Source organism: Sarcophilus harrisii, chromosome 2 (assembly GCF_902635505.1).
Source record: "Sarcophilus harrisii chromosome 2, mSarHar1.11, whole genome shotgun sequence".
Classification (NCBI taxonomy): Eukaryota; Metazoa; Chordata; class Mammalia; order Dasyuromorphia; family Dasyuridae; genus Sarcophilus; species Sarcophilus harrisii.
The window spans coordinates 282,987,027-283,010,225 of record NC_045427.1 but is presented as its reverse complement, the minus strand read 5'-3'; the positions used below and the strand labels follow the sequence as shown (position 1 = coordinate 283,010,225).

General features: G+C 34.6%; 1 protein-coding gene across 11 annotated transcripts in view; it reads right to left on the bottom strand.

Moving 5' to 3' along the window:
• The window catches only part of UNC79 (unc-79 homolog, NALCN channel complex subunit), a 300,682-nt gene that overhangs the window by 11,771 nt on the left and 265,712 nt on the right, over positions 1-23,199 (bottom strand). For all 11 annotated transcript variants that reach the window (XM_031952318.1, XM_031952320.1, XM_031952321.1 and 8 more), the window contains 5 exons: positions 15,948-16,025; positions 10,889-10,978; positions 7,000-7,175; positions 5,265-5,451; positions 2,544-2,741 (listed from right to left, as the gene is read on the bottom strand). In XM_031952318.1, the coding sequence (XP_031808178.1) occupies positions 2,544-2,741; positions 5,265-5,451; positions 7,000-7,175; positions 10,889-10,978; positions 15,948-16,025 (729 nt within the window). The remainder of the gene's footprint in view (positions 1-2,543; positions 2,742-5,264; positions 5,452-6,999; positions 7,176-10,888; positions 10,979-15,947; positions 16,026-23,199) is intronic.

Below are 23,199 nucleotides of genomic sequence, written 5' to 3'. Positions count from 1 at the left end.
AGCAAAGGGGACTTACTCAAGAAATTTTGCTAAGGTGAAATTGACAGGCCTTGAGAACAGATTGGCAGGGAGAGGCAAGGGTGTGTGTGAGAGTGAGGAGTCTGGGATGAATCCCAGATTAAATGACAGACCTCCAAAGTAGTCTTTAATGGGCTGAAGTCAACTTAGACAAAGGTCTCTATGCGAGTGCTCCCAATCTGATTTTGGCTATACTCTTTATTCTGAAGAGAATAAGTATTTTAAACAAACATCTCTAAATTTCTTTCTGAGTAGGTAGCTCATAAAAACAACTCAAAATGGAAGAAAGGAAATCTATATGAAAACATGAAGACCTTTTATTCCTTTCAAATAATTAATTAATTTTAAGCAAAGACAAAACAGGAAAAGAAAATAAAAATATACTGTGATGTGCACAGCAGAGCATGAAAGAAGATTCAATATATAAAGCAAAAAAATTGAGGCTTTCAAGAAAGGCTCTATAATAAATACTACACATTATATTCAGACTTGTCCATCTTTTCTTTGCTTCCTTGTAGGTTTTTTTTGCTCTCTGACATGTACTTTAGTCTTTTTTTCCCCTTTCTTCCTGTCCATCTCCCCCAAGAAGGCTACATTTAAGTTTGGCACATGCACACATATACACATATAGACATATACACAGATATCTAAAATCATAGACATATATATTCATATACATCTATGTAAGATCATACTATCCTTGTTTGTCCTCTGCTTTTCTGAAGATGGAAGACATCTGCTTTCATAAGTCCATGTCTTTATATAATATTTTTCTAACTGCACCAACTCATCATTTCCTACACCACAGCAATATCTAGTTATTTTAAAGTCTAAAACAATATTAATTAATATGGCTAACATAGTAGTTTCCCTATTTTTCTCTTTTGATTAAATCTATTTTAGTTTTAACTTTGTCTGTGATCAGTAATTACTATTAATGTTTTTGTACATAATAAATGTATTGCTTATTTCCTGTCCCTCCAGACTTCTCTGCTTAAATGCAACTGCTATCTTATCTCTTAGTTAATTTACTCCCCCCTCAATGATCCCTCCCTTTATCCTCTCTCCCCACCCTGCCACCTTGACCTCTTGTTCTATTGAAATTTAGATTTTTTATAGTCTTCCAAATATAAGTCTTGTTCCATCTTAATATCATTCCCATTAACCTACACATCTCATTTCAGTCCTGTTAATGCACACACTCTTCTATACTGACCTTATCCTATTTCCTCACCTCCTTATTGTTTTATAAATTTAGAAGACTTTTATTCCCTTGTAAATGTTTATGTTGATCTCTCTTTAACTCAGATCTGATATGAGTAGGGTTCCCTCAAAAAATCCCTCCCTTATGTTTTCCCTTCTCCCTCATTCCTTACCCTCTTATTTCTTTCTGAATTTAGCAGACTTTTATACACTTCTGGATATATATGTGTGTATGTGTGTATGTGTGTGTATGTATTGTTTCCTCTTTAACTCATTCCCAATGGGAATAGAATTCCAGGACTACCTGTTTCAGCAGAACTGGTCTGGGCCAGTTCTTGACTTCACTTGGGCCAAACCTCCCTCCTGGTATCTCTCTTCTTATCTTTTCCAATTGTCTTAGGAGGACCACTGTAATGCCCCAACTCTTGTTTATTTTTACCATTCTAGACTTGCCCTGAGGTGCTATTTTATCTTGTTTGTAAGGGATATCTGGAGAGCTTAGAATTTTTTGACCTACTCTGTATTTTCCCCAAAATCTTCTCTCTATATGATCTTTTAAAAGCTCTGATCAATGCAATAACCAATCATAATTTCATGGTAAAGTATTTTATCCATCTCCTGATGGAGAAGTGATGAATTCAGGGTACAGAATGAGGCATAAAATTTTTGGATATGGCTAATGTAGGAATTTGTTTTGCTTGACTATGCATGTTCCTTTGCAAGAATTTTGCTTTCTCTTTTTTTGTCCCAATGTTTGGGAAGGGAGGAGATAGAAAGAAGAAATTTATTTTTGTTAATTGAAAAAAGTTTTAACATGTCTTGAATGAATATGGCTTGAAATGAAAAAATCTTAAGGCACTCAAATCCCATCGTAGTAAAACCAAGTTATCTAATAATGTTATATAGGAATGACTGTATTAGAAGAAGAACATCTGTTTCTTCTTTTACTTTTGCTTCTAATGTATTAGAATTACTAGATTACTAGATGTAATGTATTAGAATGTAAAACTCCCTTCATTAAGTTTTTGGATTAATTTGGCAAATATGACAATATGGTATAACCAAAATAACACTGCAGTGAGTCAGAACATCTGGATTCTGGCCCTTACTCTGCTAAGACTCTACTGCATAAGCTACCTAACATCTCTGAATTTGTTTTCTTCTTTGTTAAATGAGAATAACAATGATCATTCAAACATTGTTGTGAGATTAGGACTTCTCAGCCAGTATAAAATGCTATTAAATATAAGTTGTTATTTATTATTATCACAATGCAATCACATCTTAGGCTAGGGCGTTTTATGAGCAGGTACTGAACTCACCACTTTGTTATGTGCCATTAGCTGTAGGATGCTTGGTGTGACGCGACTCCAGAACTCCAGTGCAGTGAGGATGGCTGTAAAGCTAAATTCATTCTGATTTTGGACAGAGGGCGCAACAGCAGTTTGTTCACAGTAGACTGTCCATAGTTGAGCGAAGATAAATGCATGGAAGAGGGAACACATATGCAACACAGATGTCTGCAAAGGAGAATGAAGGAGAGAAAGATGCTATGCCCAACTACCATACTGCCTCCCAAGGTAGCCCCAACAAGTAGCTTGCATGATGTGCCTATAAAGCTATAGGCATTATGCATCTGATTCAAGGCATCCATGGATAAAGATGCTATTCTATTCCTATGAATTTATAATTCATTCTTGTCTGATTCTCACTCAGTCAGTGGGAGTGTATGATCAAAGAACAAAGCAGCTCTTTGGAGATAAAGCATGCTACCTCAGCCCCTTTAATTGGCAGATTAAATCCTTTCTCCTTGAAGAGCTGAAATTTCCATCCCTGAATAATTTAGGGGAAAGACAGGAATAATATCAAAATACTTCTAAAACACCTTAAGTGTTTTAGTAAAGTACTTTTCTCAAGGTAGATAGAACAAGAATTATTATACCCATTTTAGAAATGAGAAAACTGAAACACTGAGGAGTTAGATGGATTACTTAGAGACATTTATTAAACAAGAAGAAATATCTGCTTCCAAATTCAGCAGCCATATCCTCTATAAAATTTACCTGATATATTGATGGGATATTAAGCCACTAAGTGAATCTTCATGCCTCTTCTCAAGAACAATTTGTCCTAGCTTAGAAATACCTTTGCCTGCCATAATCTACTTGCCAACCTAGCCCCTGCTTGACTCTAATTTATAACAACTTGGCAGTCATATACATTAAACTCTATGAGAATAGAACCTGCATAGTCATTTTCTTTGTATTTTCTCTGGCATCTGGCAGGTACTTAAGACTTGCTAAATGAATAAATGAATGACTATTAAGGACAGATATATTCTTTTGTTTCTCTGTGGATAGTGTGGAAAAAGTACTGGAGCTGAAAGTAGGAAAAACAAAAATAAAAACAGACTGACATTGTGTCCCTCATTTCTTGTCTGTGTAATTTTGGACAAGTCACTTCACCTGTATTAGCCTTATTTCCTTCAATGGCAATCTACCCTGTTGCCTCCTAGGACCAAATAATGTCATGTTTGCAAAATCACTTTGGAAATTATAAAATACCATAGAAATATAACCAATTGTTATGCATTTTGTTTTTGACTAAGTGATTTCAAGGCAGCCTTAGTGAGCTCCCAACAGAGTCTTATTTTCTTTTTTATCTTTGCAAATCATCAAAGTCTATATGAATGTGAGCTGTTATTCCTGTTATCCTGCTCAAATGCCTCTAAGGCAGCATGTAAACACTTTTGGAGGCCATACCAATGATATGCAGACTTTATCAGGTCTTCTAAATCTAAAAAGATTTGAAGGCAGTTCCAAGGACACTTCAGAGAAATACATTTCATCAGGTCAATCACTAGATAATTATTTTTTTAATTATATAAAACTAGAAACTAAATTTTTGAAATTTATGCTAATGAAGAACGAACCTAAAATCAATGAAATACAGATGATGGTTATTATACAATCCAACAAGTAGTCTTGTAACTAATGTGTTCAAGGCACTGTTCTGCATACTGAAGATAACACACATATATACATTCTTGTCTTCAAAAAGTTTATATTCTATTGGGAAGAAATGACTTACTACAGTTACATAGAAAGCAAATATCAAAGCCAGAATTTAAAATCAGATCTTTTTGCATCAAGCTTTCAAACTATGTCATGCTGTCTCTCAAGGTTTACAAAGGATTTTACAATTATCCCATTTAATTCTCACAAAAATCCTATGGATATGTACCATCTCCACTTTAGAGAGGAAGACGCTGAAACCCAGGAAGGTTAAGTGACTTTTCTTTGCATATATAGTATGTCTCCACAGCAAGATTTGAACTCAAACATTCCTGACTCCAATCCCAGCATTCTATCCATGAGACCACACTGCCAATAAACAATTAAATATATACCTGATAATCTAAGGGCAACATTAACTGGGGGTATCAAGGAATCTTCCTGTAGGAGTTGACACATAAGCTGAATCTTGCAGTAACTTTGCAGTAAACTAGGGATTGAAAGAGTGGATGAAGTGATGAGCAGAGCTGCAGGTATCTAAAGCTTGCTGATTAACTACAACTCATGTCTGTGCAATGGCACAAAGGTGAGAAACCAAGTGTGGAGGTTAGGAAAGAACATTTAGGTCAAATTTTATGTGCCTCTGAAAGTTTGTACTCACAAAATAGTCCATGAGATTTGGATCAGACATGGATTTCTTCCTTATTAAACTCCTGTAAGATTATTATTATATTTTAGATAATTACTCCTTTTTTGTAATCGAGACATTGGCATGTCTAGGAAGACAACTCTTGCTTGCCTTCATAGATAAAGACACTTTGAGAAATGGAAACTGAATAAAAACTTAAGGGGAAAAAAGAAGTCTGGAGATTTAAACAGCTTGAAATAAGCATCAGTTGTTTTCAGAACATACAAAGGAAGGGAAATGATAAGATGCATTTTCTTTCCCAGAAGAAACATAATTGGCTGATAAGAGTTTCCATTAGCAATTTTGATGCATATGGTCTCAATCCTCTGGAAATTGCTTACCTTTGATTGCTCAGGAAATCCAATCAGAATAACGATAAGATGATCTGCAATGTGGGACCCTGCATCCAGAGGAATTGGCATACAGGGAGATGAGGGATTTAAACACACAGAGTTATGTGTGAGTGAACCCAAAAGCAGCCAGGACAGCAAGCGGATATGAGAAACACACTCAATGAATTCTTTAGGTCTACAAGAGAAGAAGGAAATATGTGATATATGCAAGGATTCCATTCTCTAAAAGCAGAAGAATATATGTTAAATGAGTAAACGAATTTGAATGGTCATAAAATCAGCATTCAAAACAGGAAAGGAAGAAAGGTATACTGACAAATGATTTATATATGTTCTATTCTAGTTCTCTTTACTAATCCCAAATCTCAATTTCAGGTCTAGATTACCTATTATACTCTTCTGCATACAATGAATTCAATAAATTATTCTGGCTTAATTTCTGTAGAGTAAAAGTTCATTAGAGCTGAGCAGAACCTAAGGAACTGTGGATGAGTGAAATGAAGCTCTAGGTGGTGTAATTTAGACCATGTCACACAGATCTGGGAATAGTACTGCCAGATACCTAGGGACTCTTCCCCACTCTTTTCAGCCATGATTGACATGTGATCCATGACAAAGGAGAAGTCACTCAGAGAAATGGCAGAAGGACCAAGTTTGTTTGACATTTGGACCTTTGGGCTTTCCAGATCCAATAACTCCTCCTCTCATAAACTGTGAGAACAAAATCTTCTCTATTGATGAACAGACCTCAAGAGTTAAGGTAGGCCCCCTTTTACTCCTCCACTATAAAAAGAAGGGGAAATTCAAATTCAACTACTTTGTTACTCAGTAGCACAATATCTCTTCCAAAAATTAAGGAAAGGTCTCTTTCTTACCTCTTATCATTCCTCAAAACACAATTTCCAAAAATGCTCCCCGAAAGTGGTATATTTATCTCTATTCCCTATACCTCTACTCACATATGAAATAATCTCCACCATGTTAGATTCCATCTCCTCCATGAAAGTAAGCCTTACATCCCTTTGCCTGTTTTACTTCTTGTACTGTATAGTTTAGTCAGAATTGTTTTCTTACATTAATTCTGTTTTCCCAGTTAGCTAGCTAGACCTTTGAAGAAAATCTAGATTCTGGGCCTCCTACAGTATAAAAACATATAACAAGTATTTAATCGGTACATTAGATCAAAAAGATGAAGTGAAATTTTATCTATTATCTGTGATTTTCAAATTAACAAATATGATCTGGATTTGATTACATGTGAAATAAAACAGAGCAAAAATATACCTAATTATATGGATATAAGATTGCAATAAGAAAAGGGGAAGATTATTAACTGAATTTTGCCATAGATATGCTAAATAGTCAAAAGCATTTTCATAAGAATCATCAGTTTTTTTAAGGCCTATTTTCATAGAATACAATAGAAAAAAAGCATATGCAATTTTTCCCTGACAGCAATATTATAAAGCATTTCACATTCTGAACTCAGTAACGCTGCTGAATCACGAAGCCAAAAGCTCATAAGAGACACTGCTTCATGGTATATCTTATTTTATACTTCATACCAATCACAGAATATTTCTACAAATCCCAAGCACATTTAGTTACTCCAGCAAGTACCAGAGTATTTTCCCTAGAGTTTCCATGTCACCCTTTTTGAAAATAAATTAAAAAAAAAAAAAAACACAAAAGTTTTTTGGGAAAAAAACAAAAACAAATTTACCCTTGTTGCATTGCAGAGGGAGGATGGTAGAGCCAGGGGAGGTAGCGAATAACAGCTTTATTATCCCTATGGTTGCCTCTTGTGATTTCCATGGCTGCAATCTGAGCCAACCCAACTTTGAGATGTCCACCAAAGGTATCTTCATGTAAAGGCTGAGAGCATGTCTTCATGTGACTCTATAAAGCCAAAATTGGGATCATACAACTTTTCACATTAATATTCAAAAGATTTGATCTTGTTTTTTTCCTTTTTTTGTTAGAAAATTTTCAATTCAATAACATGAACCACGAAATGCAATAGCCCAACAGTGGGGTTGCCTGCCTCTAGTCTCTCCCCACTCCAATCTATCTTCCATTCAGCAACTAAAGTGATTTTAGTAAAGCAAAGTCTGAGCATACCAAGCTTCCTACTCAATGAACTCTAGTGGCTCCCTATTGACTCCAAGATCAAATATAAAATCTTTTATTAAGCATTCAAAGCTTTTCATAATCTAGCCCTCTCCTACCTTTTCTGTCTTCTTATACCTTACTTATTTATATATCCCTCATTCAGTGACACTACCTTCCTTGTTGTTCCTTGAACAAGACTCTCCTCTTGCAGCTTTGAAGATTTTTTCCTGGCTGCCTATTTTCCTGAAATTCCTGAAATTTTTTTCTTCCTTATTTCTGCTCACTTACTTCCCTGGCTTCCTTCAAATCCCAAATGAAATCCCATCTTCTTCTGGATGTTTTTTTCAACCTCATAATTTTTGTGCCTTCCCTCTATTAATTATTTTTTATTTCTCCTATATATAACATGCTTGTGCATGTTGGTTGGTTTGTTGTCACTCCCATTAGAGTGTAAGCTTCTTCAGAGAAGGAACTATGTCTTTGCCTATATCTGTATTCCTAGTGATTAACACAATTCCTAGTGAAAAACTGACACATAATAAGGCCTTAAAAATGCTTATTAATTTGACTTGACAAGCTCTAAATTTACAGGAAGAGAAATAAGTCTAGAGAGTAGAAGCGCTTTCAGTATCATTAAGGAACACCATTCAATCATTCACTAATTAAGTTCCACCATGAAAAAAAAAAAAAAAAAAAAGGACTACTTACTGAGAAATCTGTCCCTACATGTCTTATGAAAAGTTATATCTGGAAACAAAAACTGAGATTATCTAAGTAGAATTTAGAAATTATGTCCAGTGACAGAGGAATCTCTTTTTTTTCTCTGATGTATCCATTCTTGGATCACTAGGTTCTTGTGATCAAAGAAAAATTGTTTGCTGCCAGATTTTGAATCTGGCTATTTTTTGTGTCTGAATTTTTTTTTTCTGCGATTAGTCTAGACTTTTCCTTAGTGATTTCAGATCTACTGGTTCCCTAGTAGAAGAATGATGACAAGAAGGCTGATTTACATTGCTAATTCATTCCACCTCAATGAACAATAAAAAAAGATCAACAACTTCATGAGGGTATTGTCCATATGCAAAGAATATTTTAAATCATTCTCCTGGAACAGATCATTCCCTTCTGAAGTTTTCTTACAGAACTGTCTAGAAGTTTGTTTTTTTATCATTACATTCTATATTTTACCATACTTATTTTTCAGGCTCATATAGAATTTATAGGAAAGGGATTTTAAAGATCATCTTTTCCAAATCCCTCATTTTACAGATTAAGAAATTAATACCTGCAGAGGTAAAGCGAGTTGCCCAAAGTAACTTGCCCAAAGTCACAAAGATAGAAAGTTGCATTTAAACCCAAATTCTCTGACTCTAAATCCAAGATTCCTTCAAGTAGACTCCACTGTCTTAAAAAAAAAAAAAATAAATAAATATATATATCTTCCAACATAATATAAGCTTGTTTGGTTCAGAGTCTGACACATAATAGGTTCTCAGTAAATGAATGAACAAATGAATGAAAAAAAATCACGATATAGTGGAAAGAATAATGGATCTGGAGCATGAAAACCTCCGTTTAAGCCCCAGCTCCTCTGCTTAGAGAAATTCCTTTCTAAGCCTCAATTTCCTTTTCTATAAAATAAGGAGCTTGGAATCTATAGTATCTTAGTATAGTAATCTATAGATCCTCCAGTTATTTCATTCTATATAATGTTATCAGTATTTCCCAAACCAATTTGGTCATTCTGTCTAGAGTTTCAAATAGCCAAATCCAATAATGTTGGTCTAAAAAACTTATACATATATTTTCATACCAAAATGCATATTTTGCATTCATATTTTGACATAGATAACTTATTATTTGTTATTTTAGGATAACATAAATATCAACATTTTCATACAGAACCTCCTACTCATATCATATAAAGCTTCTTAATTCCACAGAATATAGCTTAGGGAGGCAGCTAGATGGCACAGTGGATAGAGCATTGGCCTTGAAGTCAGGAGGACCTGGAGTTCAAATATGGCCTCAGACACTTGACACTTCCTAAGCTATGTGATCTTGGGCAAGTCACTTAACCCCAATTGCCTCAGCAAAAAAAAAAAAAAAAAAAAAAAAGACTATAGTTAGGAAATATCACTACATTGTACTATGCATACATAAGGCACTGACTTCTGTTAAACATTTGTTGAAGGAACAGAAATAAATGAAGAGACTTCAACTGTTATCACAAAATAGAAAGCAAGGCAGCTAATCTTTGGGGCAAAAAGGCAACAGCTGTTGACAAAAATTCAAACAAGATTTCGATATCTTTCCCATTCTATAGCTGGTTATAGATAGCAAATCAAAAACAAGAAGAATCTTAGCCTCCAAAATGATATTAAGTTGAACCATTATATCAGTGAAGTTGAATTATGTGCTTTGGAAGGAGACAAAGCAAGATAACCAGTTAAGATCTCTACATGGAAGAACATTATAGTTCTGGTGAGTCTCTATACCTAGTTAACTTTCTCCATGCATTTGTATTTTCCTGTATTATGTCCCAAGGAAAAATCTTATATGGTTAGTAGTCCAGCCACAGACTATATTAAAAGAATGAGCAGTGATAATTCTGTCACCAGTTCCATGATCAGGTCCATGAAAGCAGCATTCATCACTTTACCTCCAAAGTCCTTCCTTGTTCTCTTGGATATGGATTTTTTTTTCATTTTAACAATTCTTTTTTTTTATTATTTTAGCTTTTTATTTACAAGATATATGCATGGGTAATTTTTCAGCATTGACCCTTGCAAAACCTTCTGTTCTAAATTTTCTCCTTCCTCCCACCCCCTCCCCTAGGTGGCAGGTACACCCATACATGTTAAATATGTTAAAGTATATGTTAAATACGATATATGTATACATATTTATACAGTTACCTTGCTGCATAAAGAAAATAAGATCTATAAAGAAAGAAAAAAGCCTGAGAAGGAAAAAAATGCAAGCAAACATAACAGAAAGAATAGAAATGCTATGTTATGGTCTATACTCATTTTCCATAGTTCTCTTGCTGGGTGTAGCTGATTCTCTTCTTTACTGAACAACTGGAACTGGTATGAAGTATCTCATTGTTGAAGAGAGCCACTTCCATCAGAGTTGATCATTGTATAATCTTATTGTCACCATGTATAATGATCTCCTGGTTCTGTTCATTTCACTCAGCATCAGTTCATATAAGTCTCTCCAGGCTTCCCTAAAATCCTCCTCCTGGTTATTTCTTACAGAACAATAATATCCCATAACATTCATATACCACAATTTATTCAGCCATTCACCAATTGATTGGCATCTACTCAATTTTGGACATGGATATTAAAGATCACAAGTCCCTGACATCATGTAAATATATATCTTCATCCAAAGTAACCATATACAATATATAACATTTAAAAATATTTCCCTTAAGTTGAGAAAACTCAAAAGTTAAGGCTATACAAGTCATACATGTGTGTTGACCCTACCTTAAGTTTGGTTAACGTATGCATGTCAGCAATAAAGTCCAGTACTTCATTAACATATTGTCTCATGCATTCCATAGCTGCTGTTCCACACTAAAATAGAAGGAGACCCATTGATTAGTTTGATTCTGGAACCCCATTTTTTCCCTTCCTTTTATTGTGAGAATAGTTGACTTCTCTCTTATTCCGTATTGTTGTTTAGAGAGTTCTCTTTTTGTCTTTTTAACTGATTCTGGTATGCAAAATCAGAGTTTGTGTTTATATGTGCATACTGGTTTGAAAAGAAAACTGATTTAGATAGTACTCAGAGAAAGGAGTAATAAGAATTTATTAAGTACTTGCTCTGGACCAGTCACTGGAGAGACAAAGACAAAAGTGAAACAGTCCCTCCTCTCGGCTCACCTACATTCCATCAGGGGAGACAAAATGTACATTTGTAGTAGTCATATACAAAATAAATACAAGGTTATATTCGGAGAACAAGGTAGGAGAGCATCAGCAGCTGTGAGGAGAGGTTCAGAAAAAAAAGTTTCACATAAGTGACACTTGTACTGAATCTTAAAAAAATTAGCAGTTCCAAGAAACCTATGTGAAAGAGAACCACTGGTAACTGGTTGTTGCTTTTAAGATTCTAAAGTATAGAATTTAGACCTGAAAGTAACTTATGAGTTTATTTAATTCATTTATTTCACAGATGAGAAAAAAAGATGCCCCAAGAAGTAAAGTAAGTAGCCCAAGATCATACAGATCACATATGGCACTGACCAATTCAAAACCATATCCTAAATACAAATATGGTGTTTTTTCTACTATTCCACACTTTAATATTTCAAAAAGTGGTTATTTCAGTGGTTGTTATATTTCCTCCATCAATACAAACCATAATAACCCTTCCCTGATTTTGCATAAGGTTTTATGAATCATTTCATATGAAGACCAACCTTCTGATGGATTTAGTCACGATAGTCCTTGGATGACAGATGCAGCCTATTCCAGATAATCTAGCCCTGGTAGCACCAGTCAGGGTTAGCATAAAAGCACTGACTTTAAAAAATTTCACTATGATAAGGCACTGGAGGACTACTTTAGTGGAGAAACTGATTGTTAGTTAGAAAAGAATGTTGTTATTGTTGTTGTTTAATTCAATTGGATTTTTCCAAATGTTGTATAACATTAGACTGTCCCTGGTCATCTTAGTATGGACCACTCAGTAAAATTTATCATTACAATTGTGAATCTCCCACACAAAGGCTAAAAAGCACCAAGGAGATACATCAATAGGCTCTTGTATAGACTTCTATTAAAAGTATTTTTTCCAAAAAAATCTATTCTCAAAAGTCACCATGTTTACATTGGCATTGATCTTTCTTTTTCATAAAAGAAAGACATCTATAATACTATTTACCTATTCCTCAGGGTAAGCAATGGATGAAATAATAATTAGATAGGAAAAGAGATGGCTGCAATTCCTTTTCTTTGATATTCGAAGGTAACTTGGAGAACTTTTTAAAAAGAGACAGCAAGTGATAAAAAAATCTCACTATAACTTAGTTATATAAAGATATAAAACTACTGCCTCTCCAAATAAATGCAAAAACTTTAACATGTCAGGAATAGAGAGAAAATGCTCATATAGACTAATTGATCAAAGGTATGCTAAGAAGGTGTCTATGTTGAATTAAGTATAATAATTCAAAAGTGGATATCTCTGAAGCTTAATTAACACTCCTGTGGAAATCTATGTTTCCTTAGGAGAATCTGAAATGTTATATACTTAATCCACTCACCAAATGACTCTCATTTCCCTGTTCATTTAAGTCTGAATTATGCTGAACAATATCACCTTCTAGTTTTTTCTCCAATGTTATGCCTGTCAGTTTCTATGGCAGGATATCAAACAGTAAAATAAGGTCACTGAAGTGCCTGCCTATCAAGGTGTCCTCCCAACTATTCAATGGCAGCAATGGTTTTCTTTTTGCTTTTTAAGCCAAGGGACAGAAATATAAGAGGTAATTGAGATTATTGTCCCTAATGCAGAAGAAGGGATTCCCCCCTTCCCCCCCAATTTGTGCCATCCATCATTTAGAGCTTTTGCATATGCCAATATGCAAATCTGTTCTCTAGATTTTCTGAAAGTGATTTTCCTTCATCAGCAACATGTTTTACTATATTGATCAGGTTTCTATAATCCCAAAAATTATGAGAGGATATATATAGTTAGGATTTACCATATAATCAAAGCTATAAAAAAGGGACTGAGAATTGACCACTACCCAATTACTTGAAGGGTCATAGGTGTCCATTTTAGAGAATTCAAGCGCCCCAAATCCAATTTGTGTCTCATTTATCTGCCTGAGTTGGCTACTTCTATAAAACAAATCAGAACACTGCCAACACTTTCATTTTCTGCTTTGTAAGCACACCCATGGCCATAGATTTGGAAAATATAAAGGATTCAACCTCATTTGTCTTTTCAAGTTTATCAACTGACTGACTCCACTAGAAAAATAATGTTAGAAATCTAGTTCTTTGATTTATAGTTCCAAACTGCAACTTTAAAAGATTCACATCTAACTTCCTCCAAACTAATTTTGTAAGAATCAAATAATTAAAATCTATAAGGAATTCAAAATATTTCAGGAAAAAGGTAGTAGACCAATGATTCTCTTGTTTGCTTTCTTCAAAGATAATGTGAGCACTTTCACTTAACTTGGATACTTCAAAAGATTTATGATTTCACTTGTGTGGATATTCTCTCCATTGATAAAGATAATTTCTCAACACCTTAGTAGACAGGAAGTTTGGAGAAGCAAATAGTGCTGGATTTAAAGTACTGGATTCAAATCCTGTATGGACATGGGCAAATTAGTTAACCTTTCTGAACCTCCATTTATTTCCTCATCTGTAAAATGAGGATAATAATATCTATCATACCTTCCTCACAGGTCTGTGGTGATGTTCAGAAAAAATAATATACCTAAAGTGATTTACAACACTAAAGTGATCTATAAATGTCTATTATTCTAAGGTAACTAGGAGACATAATGGATAGAATGCCAAAGTTGGAAACAAAAAAACCTGAGTTCAAATTCTGCTTTAGATATTTACTAGCTATGTTACTTGGGCAAGTCACTTACCCCCACCATTTCTCGGTTTCCTCATCTGTAAAACTAGGCTAATAATAATACCCTCTCTAGGATGCTGTGAGGATCTGAGCAGATAAGGTAAATAGAAATAGATACACATACAGACAGAGATATAAATTATATATTTATATTTAAAGTGCTTTGCAAACTTTCAAGGTCTATCTTTGTGAACCTTTTTAAAATTTATTTATTTTTAATACACATCACTTTATGAATCATGTTGGGAGAGAAAAATCAGAACAAAAGGAAAAAACCATGAGAGAGAAAAAAAAACAGAAAAAAGAAGTGAATATAGTATGTATTGATTTATATTCAATCTCCATAATTCTTTTTTTTTGGATGCAAATGGCACTCTCCATCCAAAGCCCATTGGGATTGCCCCGGATCATTGAACTACTGAGAAGAACCAAGTTGAGTTTTATCATTACACAGTTTTGCTATTACTGTGTACAATGTATTCCTGGTTCTTCTTGTTTCACTCAGCATCAGCTCATGTAAATCTTTCCAGACCTTCCTAAAATCAGTTTGCTCATCATTTTTTATAGAACAACAATATTCCATATTCATAGACTACTATCATCAAAACAAAACCCAAAACAAAACACCTAATGGCTAACCTTTTGGTAATTAGTCTGTTTGTATTAGACAAGCTAGTCTGTCACTGGGGCTCTGTCTAAAGCCTTTCCCTTTTACTAGGCTCAGACAGAGCTTATGACCCAAGATTACTTCAACACCATAAAAAGGCATCACATAAGATGTTGTTGTTGTTGTTGTTCAGTTATTTTAATCATGTCTGACTCTGTGGGACCCCACCTGGGGTTTTCTTGGCAAAGATCTTGGAATGATTTGCATTTCCTTCTCCAGTTAATTTTACAGATGAGAAACTGAGGCAAATAGGGTTAAATGATTTGCCTAAAGTCACAGAAGCTAGTAAAAGTCTGAGGCCAGATTTGAACTCATAAAGTTGAATCTTCCTCACTCTAAGCCCAGTGCTCTATCCACTGAACCACTTTACAGAAGAATATTTTTATTTGTCAAAATTTTAAATTTTTTGTTATCAACAAAGATACATAAGAATTCATTTCAAATCAAATCAATTAACTAGGCACTTATGAAGCACTAATCTAGGCAGTACAAAGACAAAAAGGAAAAGAGTACCGGACCTCATGCAGTTACATTCTACTTGACATTTATCTATGTGAAAAAGTACACACAGATAAACAAATATACAATACAATTATATTGAGAAAACAGGGAAGTACCATATGGGAATCAGTAAATATTTCACAAAGGAGGATTCTACCTGAGCTAAGTTCCTAAGCAGGCTAGCAAATAAGTATTTATTATCATAGCAGAAATCATTATTATAGATATACTACTCTCTAGAAAGTTTAGAGATTTGTAAGCTACAGCAAAAATTCCTACTGTACTTGTTCTGACAGAATTTATCAATAATGGAAAAAACAGAATTCTAAGATGGAAGGTTACATTAATAAAGGTATTGCTACATAAATGAATTTTTCTGGCATTTTTGTTTAATTGAATGGCTCAAGTGGTGTCATGAAAATAGAAGTTTAAAAAAAATTTAATCAGATATTTCCAAAGTTGGATAACAGGTGATTTTCTATAACAACTATAACAACTGAATTTTAGTTAGATATTTCCAAAGTTGATGACAGGTGATTTTCTATAACAACTAAATTGATTTCAACATTCTAAATGATCTCTTTTTAAAATGCCAGTGTGCAACATCCACTTAAATTTTCACTAATAAATATTTTTTAAAAAATGAAACAGGGCTATTTTTGGTCTTTTACAAAAACAAGCTAAAAATCCTTCTGGCCTAAAATATGCCTATGACCATGGAAGTTAGACCTAAGGTGAAATGATGTAATTGATTTAGGTTTCAAACTTACTCCAGGCATGGATGCGATCATCTGCTTGTGCAGGATTGTCGACTCAGCTAGTTTGGTTCCAGCATCTGCACAAACAAACTAATAAGAAAATGAAAGATGAATTATTTTTCTAAGAGTCTTTCAACATTAATAAGTAATTCATAATTTTATTAGCTCAATTTGAATTCATTAGTATTTATAGTCAGAGCTATTTGTCCTAGATACATTCAATCTTTTAGTCACTACAAACATTTCTATTGAAAATTCAGCAACATAAATTAATATAAGAAATCTTACTTGTAACAAAAGTACTGTGTGAAATAAGACTAAGATGCTCCATCAGAAAGAAAAAGCATATAATGTTGGAGCTGAAAGTGAATTTAGGATTATAAGTTGAAAGCTTGAAGAGCTCTTTAGAGGGCCCCTCATCTTATCCTTCCTATATAATTTGCTGAAATTTGGATATGTCCTGAGTGGAAGAACTGGGATTCAAATCTTTGTTCTCTGATTTCAAATCCAGTATTTTTTTCACTCTACTACCCTGCATTCCTACATGTCAGAATGGTAGAATGTAGAATATTAAAGCTTAGAGGTACTTTTGATAATATTTAGTATTTTGTATTAGGCAAATGAGAAAATTGAGATCCAGAGATTGGAAGGCACGTGTGTGGAATCATACAGTGACAAAGTCTTGGATTTTCAGTCCATTGTCCTTTCTATTATACCATGTGTTTCCAGGGGTTGTTGGTTTATTATTCTTTTGCTCCTCCAGCTTAAATTTATGGTCAAGACTTCCATTATTAGGCTGTAATTTCATGAGGAAAAAAACAAAAAAAAACAAAAAGCATTCGGCCTTGACATTCTTTTTTTTATCCCTATTCTCTAACCTTATGCCCTTTCCTCAGACAGTCTACAAAGAAAATCAGTTGTGGCCTGAGTCAGTGTTCAAGAGGAAGTCACTAGATTATAATCAAAATTCAGCAAGTAGCCTTCTTTCACTTCATCAAGAATGTTGTAGGGCCTTGTTGCCACTTGAAACAAGTGCAGAGACTTCAAATGTTGACATTTTTTGAATAACCACTGAATTAAACACAAACAATAAATGACAAAGTCTGCAGAGCTTGGCTGGAGCAAATAATTCCATTTAACATCATTACTATCACCATCTGTTCTCTAGCTACAAAAATTATTGGAGTTCTTCTCTACTGTACTGCAGGAAGTTTAGAATTTTTTTTTTTTTTTAATCACAACTCATCCTTACAATGTTAAAAGGTTTGCATATCACATGCCTCACAAAAACCTTGTGAGACATCTTGAGGGAGGTATGTGTCTAACTATGGAGCAAGTGGCAGCCTATTCTGTAACAGAGGACTGTCAGATTCCATATCTAACTGACCCTGTCTAGGTTAAGTGAGACAGGATATTTGCATTCTACCAAAAAAAAGTACTTTCTATTTTTCATCATCATTATCATCAGATTGATTGGTCTATTTAGTGTGTTGGACCTGTGATTTCTTTGCAATCTGAAAGTTACTTTTATAAAGGTATAGACCACAGATGTGGATTAGCAATTCCTCTAAAATTAATGGTGCTAGAGAGTTACCTTGAGAATAGAGGTTAAGCAACTTGCTTGGGGTCACTTACAGCTGATAATGGGACAAAAGCAGTACTTGATCCAAAGCCCACTAGAGTTAAAAGATGACCTACTATCTGTTAAATTACACTACATTAATTATTTTCTGGCTAATTCTTCTTGATTTCTATCACTCTGACAATCTCTACAAGTTTCTGAACAACTATTGACCTTCCTAATCCTTTCCATTTCAATATTTGATAGTGTTAAAGACAGTCATAGGTATGTTTCTATAATTTGTGTTCATATTCATTAATTAAAGTTTTATATATTTCCTCCACTAACACATTAGTTCCTTGAGGATAGTCACATTCCACTCTAAGTTTCTTATAGTATCTTCTTTGATAAATATCAATAGATATTCAATAATACCAAATCTTTATTATAAAGCTGTGTTCTACAAAAAGGGGTAGCTGATTAAATGATTCCATTTTGAAGCAATCCTAAAATCATTGTATGCAATTTTAAAATCATGTTTTGTTACAATAGAATAAAATATTTTGACTACTTCAAAAATTCCTGTCAGGTAGGTAGTATAAATTTAAAATATTTATTTTATAAATGAAGAAACTAAAGCTCAAGAGGTCTAAGTTTAAGGACTATGAAGCCTGCAAACATCAGAGTCTAGAATGGAACTCAGGTATTCTGACTCAAAGATCATCACTTTTTCTACTATACCATTTCACTTCTCTATAAAAAACAAATTAGTTTATAATTATTCCTGATTCTACAGAACAGGACATACTTATGAGGATTAATGTCCACATTGGGAACTGACCACATCGTATCCCAGGAGTTGCACTAGTTGGTACCTGAATGTGAGGTAAGGTGTTAGTTTGTGTACACAAGTATCTGAGATTGGTTATCTAGAATTGGGTTGGGATCAAGAAAAAGGGTACCAATTCTGAGAATTTTAGGGACTCTGGCAGGCTAAAAGGTGATAAATAAATAAATGAGGAACTCTTCCCCAGAGTAGATAAGCTATATTAGGTAAGAGAAAAAGGGGGAAGAGAATAAAAAATTTTTGTGTGCCTACTATGTGCCATACACTGGACTAGTAAGCACTTTACAAATATTACCTCATTTAATCCTTACAATAATTCTGCAAGGCAAGTACTATTATTGTCCCCATTTTACAGCTGAGAAAAGATGGGTAGAGAGAAGTTAAATTAGATCACACAAAGCTGGATTTGAAGACAGGTCTTCCTGCCTTGAAACCCAGAGTTAACCACTGCAACATCCAGGCAAGCCCAACTCCACCACAGCAGTGCATTCATCTTTCTTTTCCCAGAAGAACTTTGAGTGGGTTGAGAAAGGCAGTACTGTATTCTTGAGTTCTGGATAGGTAAGACCTACTTACCAAGTACCCAAGGCTGTCACCTTTTTATTCATCTCAAGTGATTGAGACCGGAGAGTCATGGAACGAGGTATTTTAGGGTCCTAAAACGACTGTTGGCATAATTAGGAAATGGAGTACTTGAGATGCAGTGGCAGAAAGACACCCACTCCTACCAAAGGTTTAAAGAAAACACTGGCCTCACTCTACCCTGGAGCTTCCTGCAGCCAACACAGACAGATAGAAGCTTGCCTAACAGAGCTATTTCTGAGCAAAGAACAAAGAGAGACCCACGCTAAATTGTGGGGTTTTCTGTTTGATTTTTCCTGCTGTAGTTCTTCCTGCCGTATATATCTGTGAGGCAGTTTTGTGTACTGGAGCCATGGTACTAGATTGATATCAAGCCAAATGTCCTTGGAAGGTGAGCTTGTCGTACTTCCAGCCCAAGTCTACAAGTTGTCTCAGAGTCTGAACTGGCCTGTACCATCTAATGAAAAAAAAGTAAGACACGTGGCTAGAAAAGAAGGGACATGTTGAGGAACAAAGAAATTCCTGCCCAAAGCTTGATACAAATATCATAATACCTAACATATCATAATAAAACGGAAGTATTTTGTAGCAGAAGGGAATGATCTTTTGTCAGTCATAGATAGCAACCATACTTAAAGCAATTTAAGCCAGGTAGTTTTTAACTTTTTACTTACTGTGGGGCCTCTTGGGCAGTCTGGTTCAGCCTATAGACTTCAAAAGGGCAGGAACTCAATATGATTGATTTAATCCTACAACAAGGTGCTGATTCAGTGGAATTGATAAGACAAATGGTTATCTAAGTTAGCATGTGAGTTCTCTAGTTCAGTATGACTGATTTAATCTTACAACAAATAATGGTTCCCTAGTGATAAAATGATTGGTTCATACTCATTTACTATAATGATGTAATTGTAATAGAGCATATAAACTGGGACAAATTAAGACAGAGACCATTGTGGTGGCTCTCCTGCTTCCTGCACTGAAACCAAGACCCATTCCGGAGATCCCCCAGAAAGCTAGCCTGGCCCCAGGTGAAGTCCTTCACAGACTGTGAAGGAGACAATAAAGACTTTGGACTTTATCCTTGATGATTCTTGTGGTGATTATTCTGCTAAATGAAGGCTAGTCCTGAAACCTCCAGAAAGCTAACCAGAACATTACAGATTCCTTTGATCAGAAAAACCATGGTTATAACTAATTCCTTTTATCACAAAAGAAAGAACTGAATAAAGATATGTTCCATTTAAAAGGCCAGCCTCGGAATTATGTCAATTCAACTCTATGAATAATTATCAGAATGGAAAAATGATAGCTAACAGTTTAGTTAACATGCATGTATAGAGAGAGCACTTTAAGGTTTGAGGAGCATTTTACATGTATTATCTCATTGATCTTTAAAACAACCCTATGAGATAGATGCTATTATTATTCCCATTTTAGATGAAGAAATTGAGGCTAAGGGAGGTTAAGTGCAAAATCAGGAAAGCCCAGCTTCTAGTCCTACCTCTGCCAAGGACCCCAGGCAAGTCATGGAATCTCTGGGTGACCCAGGACATTCTGTAAGACTAAACTGCAGGGCACACTCCTCTTTGCATCAGCACTTGATGATTCCTCTCCAGGGTTGCCCTAAGAGGGCAGGACCCTCTGCTGCTACTTGTGGAACTGTAAGCTCTCAAAGAGTTTACACCAGTCACAGGAAGCATACCTACATAAATCAGTCAAACCTTGCCTGAAAAATAAGAGGACTGGACTCAACATATTTCTATGGCCCCAGAAAGCTCCAAATCTAAACATCTATGAATAGTATGATGAATTAGACATAAATGTGGACAAGATAATGGACATACAGTAAAGACAAAAGAAGGAAGAGGCTTACCAAGATTAGCCAATTGCTAAAGGCTGAGGAAAGCTCAAGGAGAAAGAAAGCATTGACGAGGGAAAAAAGGGCCCCAGGGGAGAACACCAACTCCAAGAAACTTCAGTGTTCTGAATTTGTGGAAATGCAGTCATATAAGTAAATGCTCATAGCTTTAACATCTGCCATTCTTTTGCTTTATACTAGCTGCAAAATGGCACTAAACATATGGAGCTGTCAAACCATCAGACATGATAATTTAGTGCCTTAGGTACAAAGTTAAGTTCCAATCCTATCCTAATTAACACTGAGCAAATTAGATTAAAAGGTTGATTTCCAAATAATGGTGTGACCTTGAGAGGGTTATGGGTCATCTAAGAATTGCTGTTCTTTTCAAAAAAAATTTTAAACACCTAAATCTCTAAAATCATATAAGAAATGTGAGTTATTATCTATATGTTATTCTTCTTCTTCTTCAATATAGAGCAATACAGACTATGTAATTCATAAAACTAAAAGGGCAACTAGATGTAATGGAAACAATATAAGATTTAAAGAGCCAGATTCACGAAGAATGATGGCTCACTAGCTTCAAAAGCAAGCCATTCCATAAGTGAATAACTAAAATTGCAAGGAAGTTTTTCTTAAGATCAAGCTTAAATTTGCCTCTGCTGCTTCAACCATAGCTCCAGGTTCTGCTTTCTAGGGCCAAACAAAATCCTTCTAATCCTCCTCTTATAAAAGTCTTTCAAATGTTTCAAAAAAGCTAACAGGTCTTTTAGCAGGTCTTTTCTTTTTTCAAGATAAACATCACATTTCTTTCATCCAATCTTCATATTACATGCTCTTGAGACATAGTCCTAGTTGCCTTTCTCTGGACATTTTAGTAGTACTTCCTAATATATGGTAGAAATGAAGGTACTAGAGTTTTAATCTAGCTCTGACATATACTGGCTATATATATATATTCAAGGACAACTCTCAGATAATAGTGCCCTCTTTACTTCCAAATAAAATATAATAATGTCACTGTAATACTGCACTCCCCCATGAAGATTACAAAAGAAACAGACATCCAGTATGTGCCATTATCAAATGCATTCATTATATAAAATGTACCAAAAATAGCATTTCCACCTCTCCTCTGAATATAGTGATCAGTTTATTACTAACTCATCTTATATTAATAACCTCATGTCAATAGTAAGCACTAAAAATGCCTGCAGAGTGAGTTAATGGAGATGCCACATGCAATACTGTGGAATTCCTTTGTCATTCAGCCCACAGCAGATCTATCATTAAAAGAAGGCCTTTCTCCCACAGAATATCTAAACTTGTGAGTGAAGTCAGAGTTATGTGCTACAATGTGGGAGTTTTAGGTAAAAAGTAACAGAATTTTTTTTTAGTTAGGCACATAGCAGGACCTCAGTAAATATAGATGTACTGAAATCAACAAGCATTTATTAAATGCCTACTAAATGCCATGCTGAGCACTTGGGATATATAGAAAGGCAGAGAACAGTCCCTTCTAAGGTGCTCATAGTAAAGGGGGGAGACAACTATACATAAGCAAGATATTTAGAAGATAAATTTGAGATAATCTCACAGAGAAGGCAGTAAATTTAAGAAAATTGGAAAAGGTTTCTTGCAGAAAGTAGGACTTTAGATGAGACTGGAAGCAAGCCAGGGAAACCAGAAGATAGAGATTAGGAAAAAGAGAGTTTCAGGAAGGTTATGAAGGACTTTGAAGTTCTTATTTAAATTGAGATGAAGTCTGCCTACTTCAAATTCATTCCCTATCCCCAAACACATAAAGGTTCTGTCCTCTGGGCCTATGGAGAATAATGAATTTAATCTCTTTTCCACATAACAAAATTTAAAATAGCTAATGACAGTGATCATACTTCCCGCAAAAATATTTTCAACTCTAGTTTAAATAAGCTTATATGACAAAGTTTTGAGTCCAATCACTCTCTGTTATCCGATTTTTGAAGTCTTCAATGTCCCTCCAAAAAAAAAAAAATCTGGTACCTGGAACCAAACACAGCAAGAACTACTAAATACTAGCGAGAGCTAGATCTGTAGTCAAGATGAAATGCAGACTCATTAACTTATTAGTTGCAAAACTTTTAGCAAATCATTTGAGTTTTCTCCTCAGTTGCTTCCATTGTAAAATGATGGTAATACTAACAGCTATCTCTCATGGTTGTTATGAGAATTGACTGAGATAATATTTGCAAAGATGCAAAAATTTAAGAACTATATAAATGAGGGTACCTAACTAGTACAAAGTGGAGTGCAACTATTGCCTCTCTCATTCTGAATATTTCTTCAATATTTCAATAGTTAAAACTTCTATAATATCATCAGTGTAAGTATTCTTCCCAGCAATGTGAGTAAAAATGCTTCCAGAATTCAG